Raw genomic sequence first — 16,656 nt, forward strand, 5'->3', positions numbered from 1 at the left:
AACACATTTCACATAATATGAATTAGATTGAAGTTTTGTATCTAAATATCTCGCTTTGGTTCTCCACGCTTTGGTACCTGCTGACCCAGACAGCCACTTCATCTGGTCCAGATCTTTTCCAGATCGGGTACGGATCTGAACAGATCTCCACCAGATCTGGACCAAATAAAGTAGTTGTCCGGGGAGCTATACTTTTTTGCGCATGTTAAAATAAAAGTCTCACTGACATGTGCAATGAAGCGATCTTCCTTAGAAAATTGAATGTGCGAACTAGCATCGTTGCCAATATTTTGACATAAAAATGCAGAGAAACTTTGCAAAAATATAAGAAACAGTTCCCTTCCAGACAATTGTCGAAGTGGGATACCACAACAATTTTATATTTTAAGGTAGTCCTTGTTGACCAGTGTTAATTGTAACCTTTATGCTACAAATTGTTAGGCTACAAATTTTCACTATTTTCAAGCTAAAAGCTAAATCCTATATTTTTTCTTAGATGTTTTTCAATTAATGCCTATGACAGCATAGCTGTGATCAGTCTTGGGTAAACAAAAATAAACTGCCATTCAGACTGACTGCAGTTCTCGTGAAAAGGTTTTTCACTGATTATTAAATTTAGTTGTAACTATAAAGTGAAAATGATATTATATCAAAAAAATAATTTAGTCACTAGCAGGCTACTAGGTTTCTACCTGTAATATTCTGCCGATTTACAAGCAAGTACCAAAACACCAGTTAAATCTTGAACCCTTCACTCACACCAAAAACCTTTTTCTAATATGTTGGTGACAAACCTTGCTTAGACAATTTACACCTGCCTCACGATGTGCCGCCGTGGCTGCTTATCTTTATTTGATCAATTTTCTAAACTCGTTTACACGTTTACAGATCGCTCTATCTGCAGGTCTATTTTAAAAACATTTTCGAAAATCTTAACTTAACTTCACCATCCATCTTATTGAAAAAGGTTTTCTGGCTTTGAGAGACTTTCGAAAATATGTCAATGAATATTTTATCTGCAATGATATTGCGATGCACATTCATTTTTTCCTCGAATTATTATCAAGTAGCTTGTTGTAATTTTTTTTTCATACAATTTTGGTAAAGTGGTGATTTCCTTGAATCATTTATCTATGTTGTTTTTTCATCTTCCATGTATTATATTTCTCTAACTCTTTAAAATGCAAAAAAAAAATTTTTTTTGAATGATGGAGCACAGCAGCTCTTGGACAGAGTTCCTGTACTGTACATGCAAGCCTTCTGTGTTTTATTGAATGAATGCAGTAAAATCTTTCCTTTAAACCATCCAAGGACCCAATCGACTGCATATTCACCGTATACTTGCATAGAGCACGTTTTCCAAGTGATTCAATAATTCAAAATTACATAACAAAGAAATGTACATGAAGCACTTATATTGATATTTGAACTTAAAAAGACTAATAACGTGCAAGAAAATTTATGTTCCGGGACTACAAAATCATCCCGGTCAAATTTAAAATTTCTCCTTGGCTCTCCTTGTCAACACTACTGGTTAAGGGTAAAAAGCAGAGTTCCTAAGAAACCGAAAATTAATAAGGGAGAAAGTGGGACCAATATAAACGATCATATGCTTTATTTTGTACGAGAAATAAGTTAATTGTAGAAAATATGCAATTGATAAAAGCATTAAACAAGCAAACAAAGACCATCCAGTTAACTGGCGCTTTTACATTTGAAAAGGATTCCTTCATGAAAAGACTAAAGACGCTGGGCTATATTTGCAACATATATACGGTATAAACAACTTTGCAATGTTCATTGTTCAGTACAACTTTATAAATTCATAAATAGGTTACTGATATAATATTATTGGTATGATTGCACTGATAATGCAAAAACAATAAGATACACAAAAGATACAGAATCTTTGGATGTTTTTATAAGGTTTACTTCATATAATCAGAGCAAGTCCAGAAGTTTTAACTAATGACAGAGTATAAGGTAGCCTATCTTGAAATGCCAGTAAACTGTAGCTTACAAGGCAGGCGTTCATACTGTAATTAGAAATAACACAAGGGTTGCAATGGAAAAACAATTGTATTTTGTGCTGCATGCTATCTTTGTTGCAGCGTTCATGTATGAAAATGTTTAATGCAACGTTATGTAACCAGGGAATGCTCAAATTGACTTTATTTACTACTGAAAAGTGCCAAATACATGTACGGTACTGTAGTAATAACGATAATGCTGGACGTGTTTTAATGTTGCTCGAAGAAAAAAAAGATTAAGGAGCTTCGGTTTTAATGTGAAATACTTTCCAAAGATTGAAAACAAGCGTTGTTCCTACAAGGTTAAAGGTCGTCAATGGTATCAGCTTTAGTTATTGTCCCATAATAAGTTATTGTTGTTTTAAAAAAATGTTTGTAGTAAACATTGTATTTATTGACAGTATAAGATAAATCATCATTTATTGAAGAAAATTTATTATCGTATTATTCTGTTTATTGTTTATAAAAGTGAGATCATAGTCTGGCGATGTTCAAAAATAGTAACTTTTCTACAGCCACAAATAATAACAAATTTGGAAAATATCAATTGTCTGTATATTTATTGATAGCAAAGTATAGTCAAACCATCTCATGGCCAGCATTAACAGTTTCTACTGAACAGGCAAGCACAAAATTAAGACTTCCGCAATAAAGTTCGCTTATAAATCCAGTGCATCAAATCTCTTAAACAACAAAATCAGTCATTTTTACATTCTGCAGACGTTGAATCAATGTAAAAATGACTGATTTTTCTGTCTCTTAGTCTTGTGCTTGTATTCTGTTGATTAGTTGACCACAGAATTTGTAGCCGGATCAAAATTATAGCAGGTAAATTTGAAAAGTTATAAAAACGAATGATCTACTTCTCTTTAATACAATGTGACTTGCAATATAGATGATTTAACTTAAAATGTAATCATCACAGCAACTACGCGCCTGTTGTAACAGTTGGCCTTTGTCTGTTCTTCATAGGAAGTGTTGCTGTTTCAGTATTTGTTTTAATGATAACTGATCGGTGTTCTTTTTAACTTTGCGTTCCAGAGTGTAGAAAAAGTTGACCCCACATGGATATATAACTCCATCTTCTCTAACAAGTAGCAAAGGGACTTTAACAGTTTTCTTTACGTACTTCCACTTTGGTTTGAACTTGTTGATTTCAGGAATAATGCAAACCATGCTTTCATTGCACCTGTCATAAAACATAATTTAACTTTTTTAATAAGCAGATAAGCTACTGATGTATTAAATCATTGATGAATTATTAACTACAGCATTGGTCAGAAAAAATCTAAATTTTATGAATAAAGACAAATTTTACAAAAAAGCAATATTTTAACAATAAATTGAATGCATTCTTGTCTTATGCTGTAAGTGTGCATGATTTTTCCTTGTCATTTATTTTTAACATGTGAACACCTTTACCTGAACATTGTCTCAGTTTCAATATGAGCGAACCAAATTGTTAAGTTTGGAGTAAAGTTCTCTCCAGAGATCTCTGCCAAAGCCATGGTTCCGCTTCCGTTGATCTGATATGCGGAAAACACATTTGTTGAAACAAAAACGTGCAGATGTTACTACAGTGTGAGGTTCACAGGGTAAACTGCCCATATAAAGGAAAACACATGAACGGTTAGAGTTGGGCATATAATGATATGTTTATTTCAACTACTAATTTTACAAGATGCCTTTAGGGGCCCGAAACCTTTCTAACGGTCCAGGAACTTGAAAAAACCAGCATATATTCTTTGGATATGGTGCGTATTTTTAAAAGTGACTTGATTTGGGACCGTTGGTACCGGACCTGAATTATACTCTCAACTGCCCTGGGTAGACTTCACTCCATCGTAGCACCAACGTGTTGAGGCAAATCAAATAGAAATCCAACGAAATGTTTTTCATTCAACACAGATCCAACATGATTCAAACTTACAGAAATTAAAAACAAATTAGTCAAATACTGAACGTGCTTCAAACAATAAAAATCAGAACGTCTGCTCAATGGTGAGAACTAGGATTGCTTTAATTAAACTAAAAAAAAAAACGATGCATGAGGTAATTTTGAAACCAACCGCAAGATGACAATAGATAATAATCAATTTATCACTTTACTTTTTTAATCTAAATGTTTTACAGTAGTTTTGCAAAGTCTGAGCTGTGTACGAATCCAAGCAACCCACGGACAGGGTGAGCCTTGTTAATAAAGCGGGTTTACTAAACATTATTTGTTTATTTTCTAAATCGATTTTACGAGCAAATCTAACTGCGTGCTTAATTATCTCCTCCGCTACTTCTTGAGTAACTTAAACGTATATAATATGCGTAAAGTGCTTGAAAAAACATGGAGTTCGTCTGGTTTACAAACGCAACACTGTTCTTCCGATCTGTCACCGCGTGACGATGGCTATGACGCGTTTAGGTTGTAATCTTTTCACCAGAACACAAAGAAGCAAAGATAGTTATTTGTAGTGATAACACGGCCTTGATAAATCCAATCGCCCTCAATTTCTATTTTAAAATGTGTTCCAATATTATTTAAGCTGCACAACAGATTACATTGTTCGAAAGGAATTGTTTATTTTGTTATGTATATTGGGAAAGTAGAACAGAAAAACTTCTTAAACTCTGAGCCATTGTCATCCCAGTCAACACATCAGTCTGCTTTGTATTACGAAAAACTCTGCTTATTAATTAATGTGTTTCAAAGGATATGAAATGTGCATTGATGCGTTCCTTTTAAAAAAATTGTTATATCCTTTCTTTATTTGTATTCTGCGGAGGAATCACATTATTGTTGCACCCAGCTTGTCGTTAGATGTCGAATGTCGAAGTTACACAATCGTATTGCAAAACTGCGAGAATGCCACTTCTGGTTTGGTTACACAACAAGTTTCGAAATGTGACTTCAGTATTTCTTTAACCAAAGTTTTTGCTTATAAAATATAGGCTACCACTTTAAATTCTCTCATTCCTCTACCTCTAAATTTTTGACAACGGGAACAGGGGTAACAGGGACATTGTTGACCAAATTGAAAGCGCTATCGCTCCATCTGTATTCGGATTTATCCGTAGAGATTATTGTCCAACATGCTCCGTCGGTTAACCGATCCAAGTCCTGGTCCTTTGGATGTGGGCTGGCCTGAAACAAGAAAACAAATTGTTTTATTGATTTTACTGAGAGATTTGTTAAATCAGAGGAAAGTTTAAGTTTACTTCACTGCTTTTCATATATCATTAAACATCGGAAACATGTCTTGGAAATATTTCATTGCAACAAAGTATTTCTATCGCACTCCATGTAAGCAAAATCAAACGATTGTGAAATTATTACCTTTTGCCTATATTTTTAGTGCAAAAAACAAGAGTAAGAATCGAACTTCTAAGTCCAAAACACTTACTTTGTAAACTATAATCTTTTCTTGAGACAGACACAGATATTGCCTGTCCGTGTCTTTCAAGTGCAGTGCACATTTATGGAGCTGAGAGACAGGCTCATCGCTGTTCACCACCGCCATTTGCTTGTCTATCTTCCGTATAATCTTCAAGAAGTTGAAAAGTGTCACTTACTTTTATAATAGTAGTAGGGTCGTATAATGTGTTCACCTCATATACTCAGTGGCTCCGAGAGGGGGGGGAAGTTGGGCTACTTTCCCCCCTAGCATGACATTGTAAAGGAAAAACGAGTAGTTTTTCGTTTTGTCACTTTTGAGGGGGGCCCATTTTTACTACTAAAATAAAAATTTATCAACTTAAAAATAAACAAATTTTTGAATGAAATGCGTAGTTACAAGTATTTTCCGATCATTGTAAATGCTACTTGTTTCTTATCAAGAACAAACCATTCTCGTATTGAGTCCGGCTATGTTAGACTGCTTCAACACGTGAAATCTGTTGCTGTTAAGCCTGCTGATCTCTGTATCACTGAACGTTTTGTCTTGTTTTAACTTGAAAACTAGTGCTGCTTTGGCTAAGCGTGTATTATGTTTGCTTGACCAACTGTACCTTGACATGAAAAACTGCGTTAGTCAGGCATATGATAATGGATAGTTCATGGTATGCAGTGTTGTCCAAATATTATATCATTTTTGAGTAGTCTAATTGATCGACTAAGCTTATGTCATTTTCAACTGCAGTCAAGTCAGATAGGAAATTTTAAAGAAAGTTATCCCATTTCCAAGCAGCCTACCTGAGCAGCTTCAAACCTGTGCTTTTCTGCATTATGTAGATCACAGTCCTAAGCGAGATTCACTCTACTAACCTATTTATGCAGCGATTAAGAACTGTGCAATGTTTTTCGGCCCCAAAAGAGGCTCACACGACGACGACGAATGGACAATAAGCTGATGAATTTAATGAAGTTAAAGGAAGATGTAATCAAAGTTACAGAAAGCTGGAAAGTAGGCTACTCGCAAGCGTTGTTATAGGAACTATAAATTAAAAAAAGATTTTATTTTTCTTGGGACGGAACACTCCAACAACTCCGCTTCACCAGCTCAATCTTACAAACGAAATTTATTCTACTGTAGGCCTACGCTATGTTGCAAAGGATTCGCTAGCTGTTGGTAGTTTATTTACAAATGTATCAACAAACTCAAAGATATCGATAAGTTTGAAGTCCAATGGAAATACCCTTGTATGTCTGATGTGTAGTTGCAGGCATGTGGAACAAATTTAAACAAGTTGTACAACAATGACATTTTGGATAAGTTGGTAGGCTACTTTTGAAAGAAAGCTACCGAGCAAAATTGAGCTGCAAACCGGAACGCATCACCCCATGATATCTACTCAAGGAAATCATTGATTGCAACTTTCGAAACACTTTTCCAAATATTTTTGTTGCTCTGAAAATTTGTTACGTAAACCTGTACCTCCAACGGTTGCGAGTTGAAAACGTGGTTTTAGCACACAGAAATTTGTAGGAATAGTTTACGCTCCATCACGACTCAAAACCGAGTGAACAGTATATGCATGTTGTGCATCAAATTAGACCTTGCAAAATCTTTATTATTTGATGCTGTGATCCGTAACTGCATTGCAAAAGGTTCGGAATAGATTGAATGCTTTGTTGAGCTATTTTCATTGCCCGCATTGTGTGTTTACAATTCTTCCTCTATCTACTATAGGTTATACTAAAATTACCACCTATAACAATTTCGATTCACAACATGACTGGAACCAACGCAGACGCAGTGACGTAGACTAGTCAAAGGTGGAGACGTTATCACCGACCCAAAAGCGGCTCTTCCAGGATTCCACACAACAAACAGACAAGAATTTATCAGAAAACACGCCCACACTGCCCAAACACTAGAGAGTTTGCACAGCCACAATCTACTGCATTCTTGGGATATGGTGCATTTTTCTTGGAAGTGTTTTTATTTGGGGCCAGAGAATCGTTTTGGTACGGGGCCTAAATTCTCCTCCAAACGGCCGTGGCCAAAGGCACCATGTATGAGATGTGCACATCATATAACTTCACTGCAATTCTTTCAAGAAAAAATATTGAGCAACAATGGCAATTTTGCTGCAAATGTAGTGGAGTGATTTTCATATTGAAAGTAGAAAGTAGTTTTTTCATGTTTAAAATCGAAACTTTAAAGAAATTCAATTTCACGATGAGGAAAGCAGCCAAGTTCCACTTAAGACACATGATGCAAAGCATGATACAAATTCGTTACTTGTATTTTTGCTGAAAAATGTTTTTTTGGGGCCCACGTTTAGTATTGTTTCCCGACCAGTCATGATTTCTCTCGGAGGCCCTGCATATACTGTATATACTATGTTCGTTTATATGCTGAAGACAGAGCTTGATAGTAGCATCACAACGTTTCCAATCACTTTCCATCTCAAAAGCCAGCTGCGTGGCCGATGGGGAATATAACCAACCCTCGAAACATCGTGGGTTTCGCACCAGCCGGGAGCATGAGTCTGGGTCAAGTCACTTTGACATGCAGATGGACATGGAATTCTTTCTTGTTTTACTGTTTGCTCAATTTAGTATAGCTTGTATGGTTTTGGATAAAAATATTTAAAACTGCTCTTTATCAACTAATTGGTTGGGCTAGTAACTATTCTAAGGACTTAAATGTAGATCATGCATCAGAAAAATACGTTTGGAAGCATTATGTGCGGCTTCCGGTTAAAAGAAAAATAACAAACTAGGTACAGAGTGTTGATGCTCTTTCTGCACGCCGATACCGGTAAGCCACGATTATTAATCAGTTTTTCATGCCAGATAAAGAGATAGGCTTGAATTTTAGTAAATTATATGCCGTTTGTATAGTCGTAATACAGTATAATGTTCAAACCACTTCGTGCGAACCCGTTCCTGGAGTTTAAATGATCTCCGCGAAGTGGTTGTTTACAACGTATGGTTTCGTGTGTCATTTTGAGCAATGCATTGCCTGGTCAATACCAGTTCAGCAGTTTATTTTAAATGCTGAACATCGTAACGAAAAACAATATATGCTAAACATAGCAAAAGTCTAGAAAAGAAGATAGAAAAGACATAATGCGAACGTTAAAACGTGGTTGATACCGAAGCAGGATGATCAGTTCAAATTAGACACGATCGCTACATTCCGCAAATATGGTGTGCTGCAATATGGAATGCTGCTTGTGAAAGAAATTATTGTTGAAATACTTGAATCCCATTAGTGCTGTTGCATCTTCTATTAAACTCACAAGTCTTGGTAATGTGTAGCCAGTGATCGTGCACACGAGTTTCACGGTGGTCCCGTAGTGGATGTAGCCGTCCTCCACCTCAAAAACTTCCCCCTCCGGTTGGGTGTTGTCAACTATGCAATATACGAGATAGGCTATTACTTATCTTATTGTTATTTATTTGCATCAGACACAAAGTACGCAGAAATCTAATCCACAGCATTCAACAGCCATTACACAAAATCTCAAATGAAAAGAGCGCCATGTAGGCTACATCAATGAACATACTAATAACATTGCGATGAATTAGGTGCCATGTCATTTAGAAGAACCATTGATAAATATCGCCAGAATATGCCTGGACCTAAAACATGGTACTGCTATTTTGCATTCATCAAATACTGGCGTTTGCACAGCAATCTAGCCTCTTAGTGTAATTTATTAAGAATCGATTTCGCCAAAGGAATAGCATCTTCAACTTATTCAAATAGAATGAACCTAAAACGTGCACTTTTAAGTCTACATTTATTACAGTGGAAGCCTGTTTTCTTGTTTTCAATTCAAAACTGCAACATCTTGAGATTATCAAACCACGTTTGTTGAAAGCGATTACAAAACCACCATAGATCACGTGACAACAAAGTCTATGATTGTCAGAGATTTGCTAGAGCGCCCTAAGCAATGAGCTTTCTAGAACAAGCTGAATGGAATGCACTACTTGACGTAACGTTACTCAGATGAATGTTGACCAACAAGGCTGTGTATTGTCTGATTTAAAAATCGATAAATCATGAACATGAGAGTTTGTATGAATTACTTCAATGGTAAAAGTTCAGTTTTATTTCTTTTTCAAAAAGATAAGTGAAAGATCGATGGCTTAGTGGTTAGATTTTCCGCCTCTGAACCAGTAGGTATGAGCGATGCCGTGTCGGGTCATACCAAACACTTTTTAAATATTTCACTGAATCTTGTTTCTGCTTGATACTCAGGAATTCAGGAGAGTAACGTGTTCGGCTGCGTCTCCATACGACCGCACTGACACTGTCTGCTTTCTAAAGCGCTGTGAAGTAGGCTGGCGCAAAAGCTCCAAAAAAAATTTTTTTTTTCTTACAGAGGAAGTGACGTCGAAATCACGTGGTCAAATTTTGAGAAATCCTCTCTTGAGATACTTCTAAACCACTTCGAAATTTACTAATTTTTCAGAAAAATTCAGAATTTCTCCTTGGGTGAACCAGGGTCAAAGGTCAAAACCCAACAAAAATTTTTGGTTTACAAATATCAGTGAGCAAAATGGAACATTATCCCAAACTGACAAAAATTTTAAAGAACATCAAGGAAAATGAGCCACCCTACAGTGGAGCAACGCATATCGCAAAGCGATCGAAAAAAACATTATTATTTTACTTACGCAAATGAATGGCAAAAGAACCCCACTGGGAGGAGCTGGCTTTGTATCCATCCTTTGTGACGTGGAGATATCGAGTCGACACGGTTTGTGACCTTAGACGATTAAATAGCGCCACCTTGCTGCCAGAAGGGATGCAAACTGGAAAGCATTATTCATTAAATATGTTTCCAAATTTGTCTATGTTTATGTCATTTTTAAATTTCCGGTTAAACTTGTGTTGCAGCGAAATGCACTTGACAGTATGAACTTTCATTATGGCATTATTGTTATCATCCTTAGTGTCTTTCAAATTACCCTGTTGGCCTGTACCCATATTTCTCAAACCTAACAATTTAAAACACAGCGAGACTATCAGATGGTTTTGAATTGTAGCTTTCCCGAAAGAAAAATTGCTGAAAACTTCATCAAAATACCGGCAATGAACATTAGTTTTACTGATATTGATCGAACTGTTCAATTGTTTATTGGTAGTTTCAGGGTTTTTTAGGCCTACCTAATCCTTCTATCAAGTGTTTATTGCATTCTTCATTAACAGGCCTCTGTTTTGATTTTTTATACGTACGGTCTGTGTTTTTAACGCTTTGTTTCTTTTTGCTTGGTTTGGAAATTACTTTTATTCTTTGAGAATGAAAAAGTCCGATCTCTGAGCCATCACCGTAAAACATTTTCACGTGGATTTCAAAATTCTTTCTTTTATCCGAATCTGGAGTGTGCAGCGTTTTGGCTGCGGCGTAGTTCTGAAAATCAACGCAAGAAGAATATATATTATACTCACTTACTGTGCTCCAGCATCCAAACCAACTTTTTTGTATTGTTTCAACCATGCAAACGTTAAATCAATGTAAAACGTGTCCATTAGCCAAATAAGTAAACAATATGGTACAAAAAAGCCTTTCGTAAGACAACAATTTTTGAAATAGCAATGATTAAATTGCATTGCACCTACATCTTAAACATACTCAACTTTGTATTTGAAAATAGTTTATAACAGAATACATAGCCTATATAGGTATTGTAAGTATCTCATTAAAGAACAAAAACTTTTTTCAACCACTTTTTATGGTACATTATATAACGAATAAAACATTTTGTGGATTTGTGTGGTTTCTATGCTTCTCCAATTTGCAAACTCAACGTATGCAAACATTTCATAAACAAACACCTCAGTTTAAAGATATTCAGTCACTTTTATTAAATTTTGAGCTTGTGATGAAAATATCCTCTAAAACGGGTTAATTTTGTCACTCCATTCGATGCAATATCGTTTCACAAGTGCTTTGCTGCAGCTGTGCAAATATTCAACCTTATGTTTCAAACTAATACGTTGTATTTTGTGAATTAAGTAGTTCTTAAACTCAAATTCAACTACTCACTCTGTGTGGCAATTCAAGCTGGACTTGTTGAAGATCATTATCTCCTCCTCCTACACCCATGAAGAGACAAACTTCCGAAGCACTCAATGCTGATGCTGATCCTCCTCCTGGAGAAGGAAGAGGAGACTGCGCTGATGAAGAAGCAGCTTTACGTCTTTGTTTTGTCTTCCAGCCGCATCCCAGCAAGTGTACACATGGTGGGGGACAGAAAAATCTGAGTTGAAAAATTAAATAAAAATTCAGATCAACTTTCAATGCTTTATTTAAATATATTATGATCAAACTCTAAGAATGCGACTATAGCTAATACAAAAATTAAGTTTCCAAATTGTCCTGCGACATATTGTAAAATCAAATGTTGTTTTTGAAGAGTGCTATTTTGTATTGTTCAGTTGTCCAAGAATTTATTGTCTCAGTTTATGAGTTTATAATGTAAAAGTTATGTAAAAGGTTAAATTATACAAAAATAACCTTTTTTCGCTTCCATATGATTTTTGAGCGACTTTAGCGTGCAGGATGACCACTCTCATCTCTTCCCTCTTCCGCAAGTATCTTTGCACGATGTCTCCCATCAGCTTCTTATCTGGCAGTTTGCTTTCACTTGCAATGGCCATGTCGTTGGTCATGCCACTGCAGATGCTGCTTCCAACCGATGCAGCTCTATGAAAAGTTTCTGGTTATGGTAGACGCTTCTGATAACGGTCAGAATCAAAGCTTTACCAGACAGTTGGCCACTAATACTATAAACTTTAAAATGTGATCGATAAATAACGATTTTGCTTAAACGATTTTAGAATCAGTTCAAAAAATGGCATTAATTTTTATTTACAACGCAAAACTTCATCTAAAAAAAAATCTTTTTAAGCGAAGCAGTCATAACAATTCATCATTATTCACACACAGGTCATAAAGTATCGTTTTCATCTAACGGTGCTTTGCCACAACTGTAGCCTACAGAGGTTATGCTGCATTTTTCCACTTAAAATAAAATGATTATTACTACTTTCTTATTATTTCTACAGTACCTGTGCTGTGAAACCAAAGTGACAGAAAATGAACCGTGTACTTTTACCTTCGATCTTCTTCGTGGGTTTGGGATACAGGCGTAAGCACGATAGGTGTGTAGTCTCGCACGGGTGTTGTTGGGATGACGTCATTTCCCAAAACTTGTTGCGGCTCTGAGCGATTGTCTTGCGACAACTTTCTCTTTCTTGATTGTCTGGTTGAAGTTACATCGTTTTCGTCGTCTTCTATAACAATTACTTTTTCGGTCGAACCGGTTGGAATAATTGGTGTGATGCTTGTAGCTTTTGGATCGCCCTTGGTTGCAATTTGAACAAATTGAGAATTGCTTATATTGGACGTACAAGGGTCCGATTGGAAGCTCAGAGCCTCCGTCAATTGGTTAGAAGCGTCGTTTTGACCTAAAGACTGGTACAATTCTTCTTGCTGTGAGATAACGGAGCTGTTGCTAAGCTTAACGATGGTTCCAGAGTCCTGCTGTGGCGCTTCGGTAGCGGCTGCATCTGAATGTAAACAAAAATGTTTAATTACAAAACGCGTTAATGCCAACAAAAGAAATTCGAGCAATAAATTTTTGCAAAGGACTAACTACCAAAGTACAACAAGTGAGTGAACAAAGCTTCTTTTCAATCCTATAAAATCCGTTGCAATGTTGTAAAGTCTCTAAATGTTTTGGGTCAGTTTTGTGGCCATGTTTAGGTATTAAAATAATTGGGACCAGATCCGAGTCAGATTCCTACAGATTTCGTAGATCTTAATGAAAACAGCTTGCTTTTGTCAGTTTGTTTCCTTCATCATCATATTTTCGTATCTACGTACAGTATTAATGAATGTTTGGCCTCCAGCCGATTTCGGTTTTTGTTGCTGAGTTTAGGACTAAAACAAAAACCCACCGGCCATGCAGCTTGTTAAGACTAGATTTTAGCAAAAGTAGCTAATCATATACATACTGTATTGTAGCCTGGTAGGTTTATGGCCCACAGATCATCAAGCATGCTAAAAAGCTGACAGGAAGGAAAGAAGGAAGGAAGGATGAAAGTATGCCACACTGGTAATCTTATGCAAATTATTTCAGCAAAAACACGCGCTTCACTGGTTTACCTTGTTAGTTGTCCGCCCGTTCGCCCCGTTTAGCCCCATTAGCCCCGTTAACTCAGTGGTTACGCGCCCGGCTCAAGATCACGTGGCGCTGGTTCGACTCTCGGTGTGTGCGCTTAAGCAACACCTTTCAGGACTGCTCTCCATTCAGCGGCACCTAGTAAATGGAATAATTTCCACACTTCAACAATCTTAAAATTTAACTCTGCCAATCTTGGTAACCGGCCAAGCGTCAAGAGCCTCTACAAGTATGCAAAACTACCAGGAATAACCAATCAAGGCCTTGTCAGTCCGAGGATAAAGATTCAAAAACCAACCAACCTTGATACTGCAAAGATTCAACAAACTCCCAATCATGGATGTCAAGAACTGATTGAAACCCATTAGGATCATTGACGTTTGCTGACGTTGGGATGTTGTCAAAGGCAATGGAACAATTTGAAATTCCAGTCTCTCTTGATGCAAGAGCTAAAACATCTTCCAAAAGATCGTTGTGAACATCTCCAATTCCATCTGGTGTGATGGAGGGATCACTTGGAAACTGACAAAAAAAAACACTAGTGACAAACAACAAATAATGTCTGTCCGTGAAATGAACGAGTATAATGGAAATTTGTATTGTTAATTAGCGCTCTGTTGAGTAGTAGCTTCAGCCTCCTACTGCAAATTGACAAGTTTCAAATTAAACAATGTTATGTTGTAACTTCAAACAGTTTCTGTAGTTATGATCGTGCAGATGATTTTCTTTTCAGAGCAAAAGCCTTAGCCTACAACAATTTAGAAGGGACAAAAGACGAAAAATTACAAAATAAAGCCTTGCAAAAACGACTTCACGAGCTGTGTGTTTCACAGCGCACAAAATACAAAACACGTCTGGAGAGTTACATGTTTAATTCCTTCGATTATTCAATAGATCGAATTGCAGTAGCCTATTAATTACAATAGACTTATCATATTTCATACCAGGTGCTGGTCTTTGGTGATAATCTGTTTATCGTTGTCCATAACGTTTTTCTTGGCTGAATTTCCTAAAAAGAAACATATTTCAAATACACATATAATCTATTGCCTTCATCACAGCTGTCATATTTTTATTATAAAACTCCTCGCCTCTTTCACTGCTTTTTGTACGAAGAAGTCCTTATAAAATGTTAAACTGTTTGAAATAACTTTGATGCTCTACCGTCGTGCAACAGTTGCGTTTACTTTTAGCTTTCTTCGCTACGACCATCAGCTGAGATGTTGCTGCCCCTGAAAGTTGGATACAAGAGCATAAATGTAAATAAAGTTCCTAATTATAAGCCTTTTGTTTGCTCAATGGCATCTTGACTTTACCAATAACCCTGCATTTGTTTAATTTGTTTAACTCGGTGAACGACCTGCACTCCTGCGAAAAAAGGTATTGCAATGACGTCACGGAAATCTTCTTTCTGCAGCAACAGACCAAAAACATTTTGATGTTACTGACGAGGGCTAGGCTAAGCAGAAAACGTTCGCATATCTAATTTATTTGTAAATATGTGTAATATAACTTTATAATGCTCAACCATGTTGTGTTGCTGTGCCTTGCCTGTCTAGTGTCTATGGTACAAGAAAGCGAAATATCTCCAGAAATTATATTACGGCTGTAGGCTACTATGCACAAGAAACTTTTTATTTTCATTGAAAGCTGTTCTCATCATGATCCAAGTTTGTTCTGATTAAATTTTACTTCTAGTTTATCAGCAAGAAACTCAAAGCGTAGTCATTGCTACAAACTTGTACCTGCCCTGCAATAATACAGTCAAGCAAACACATTTTTTTCCCTCAGAAGGGCTGTGACGATATATACAGTAAATGCGACCAAACCAAGAAAAATCATGTAACTTTTCTTGGTCCAATCAATTTTATCTTTTATTAACATGTTAGACGTCGTTCAACAGTATTTAAATCCGTAAAACTTTTCATCATCACCTGCAACTTTTCTATACTTTTAAAATCAAGCTTTACACATTTTTTGTGTATAAACTATCGAAAGGTTTCTTTGCTGGTTTTACGGAAAAGGAAAAGACCGTATAGTTTGAATTCGATTGAACAAACCGAACGGTTACTCTTTACAATTTCACTTACCAGTTTTTTGCTGCTGCTTTGCTGCTGCATTTTGTGATAGAATATCACTTTTTGTTTTCTGTAAAAAGTCTCTTTCTTTCGTTGATGGTCGTTTTTGTGGTGTTTTATTGCTTTCATTTTTTACTTCTTCGTTTGCATTGTTGCAATTAGGTTCATCGAAGTTTTGGGGAATGTTTGCAAAGTCTTCCCACCCGTTCAACGGAAGGAAAGGAGTTTCTAAGCACCTCGAATCTGGTCTTGCTACATCGTTATTAATAAAAGATCTGTTTCCTGGCGAAGGCAAAGACCTGACCCAGGCTAGGGTAGGATCATCAGCTTCAGACACGTCATAACGGGTGTATTTTTGCAATGGCGGAATAAGGTCTGTGTTGTTTATTTCACCAGGTGGGCTTGAAAGCTGATTACTTGGAGTTGTTGGAGTCATAGGCGGTAGAAACAGGTCAGCCATTTTTTCTGTCTTCACTGATGCTTTCTTCGTGTACTATACTAATAATGACCGATTAAAATAGCATGCCAATAAACTTCAGCGTATTGATCTCCTCAGAATGCAGTAGTTTATAGTTTGTCAACACTTTCAATAACTAAAACACTTTTGCATTGTGGAAGCACAACCTGGCTTCCTTGATTTTTTATGCTCTCTTACAGCCGTTGGATCTTGACTGTATCGCTAGAACAAATCTTGTCTCGATCAATTCCATTGTTGAAACCGTCAGAACGCGTCGTTCGAAAGCAACCCACGTTATGAAGCCAAAACAGGATCGTATTACAGATTGGGGTATGCTCGGGTTGATTGTGAGTCATAAGGCTAAGATAACTTACAAGAAATTTAATCACCTTCTGGTAATAAGACAATGCACAAAAACATATATGAATGAACGCTGTTTTACAATTAGATATTGTGAGAGCAATTTGAAAGCAGTAAATTGTAGTAAATAACAAGTTAATTGTAAAATCT

General features: G+C 36.4%; 1 protein-coding gene across 1 annotated transcript; it reads right to left on the minus strand.

Annotated features, from left to right (window-relative positions):
- Positions 1-1,363: 1,363 nt before the first annotated feature.
- LOC145768103 (suppressor of hairless homolog) lies at positions 1,364-16,333 on the minus strand. Its single transcript, XM_082579574.1, has 13 exons — positions 15,702-16,333; positions 14,556-14,620; positions 13,914-14,133; positions 12,544-12,997; positions 11,943-12,131; positions 11,472-11,685; positions 10,661-10,835; positions 10,099-10,236; positions 8,712-8,824; positions 5,426-5,566; positions 5,005-5,166; positions 3,453-3,556; positions 1,364-3,219 (listed from the first exon to the last, which is right to left on the minus strand). The coding sequence occupies exons 1-13, from the start codon at positions 16,147-16,149 to the stop codon at positions 2,997-2,999; spliced, it is 2,646 nt and encodes an 881-aa protein (XP_082435700.1). The 5' UTR covers positions 16,150-16,333; the 3' UTR covers positions 1,364-2,996.
- Positions 16,334-16,656: the final 323 nt, after the last annotated feature.

This window comes from Aplidium turbinatum, chromosome 4 (assembly GCF_918807975.1).
Source record: "Aplidium turbinatum chromosome 4, kaAplTurb1.1, whole genome shotgun sequence".
Taxonomy (NCBI): domain Eukaryota; kingdom Metazoa; phylum Chordata; class Ascidiacea; order Aplousobranchia; family Polyclinidae; genus Aplidium; species Aplidium turbinatum.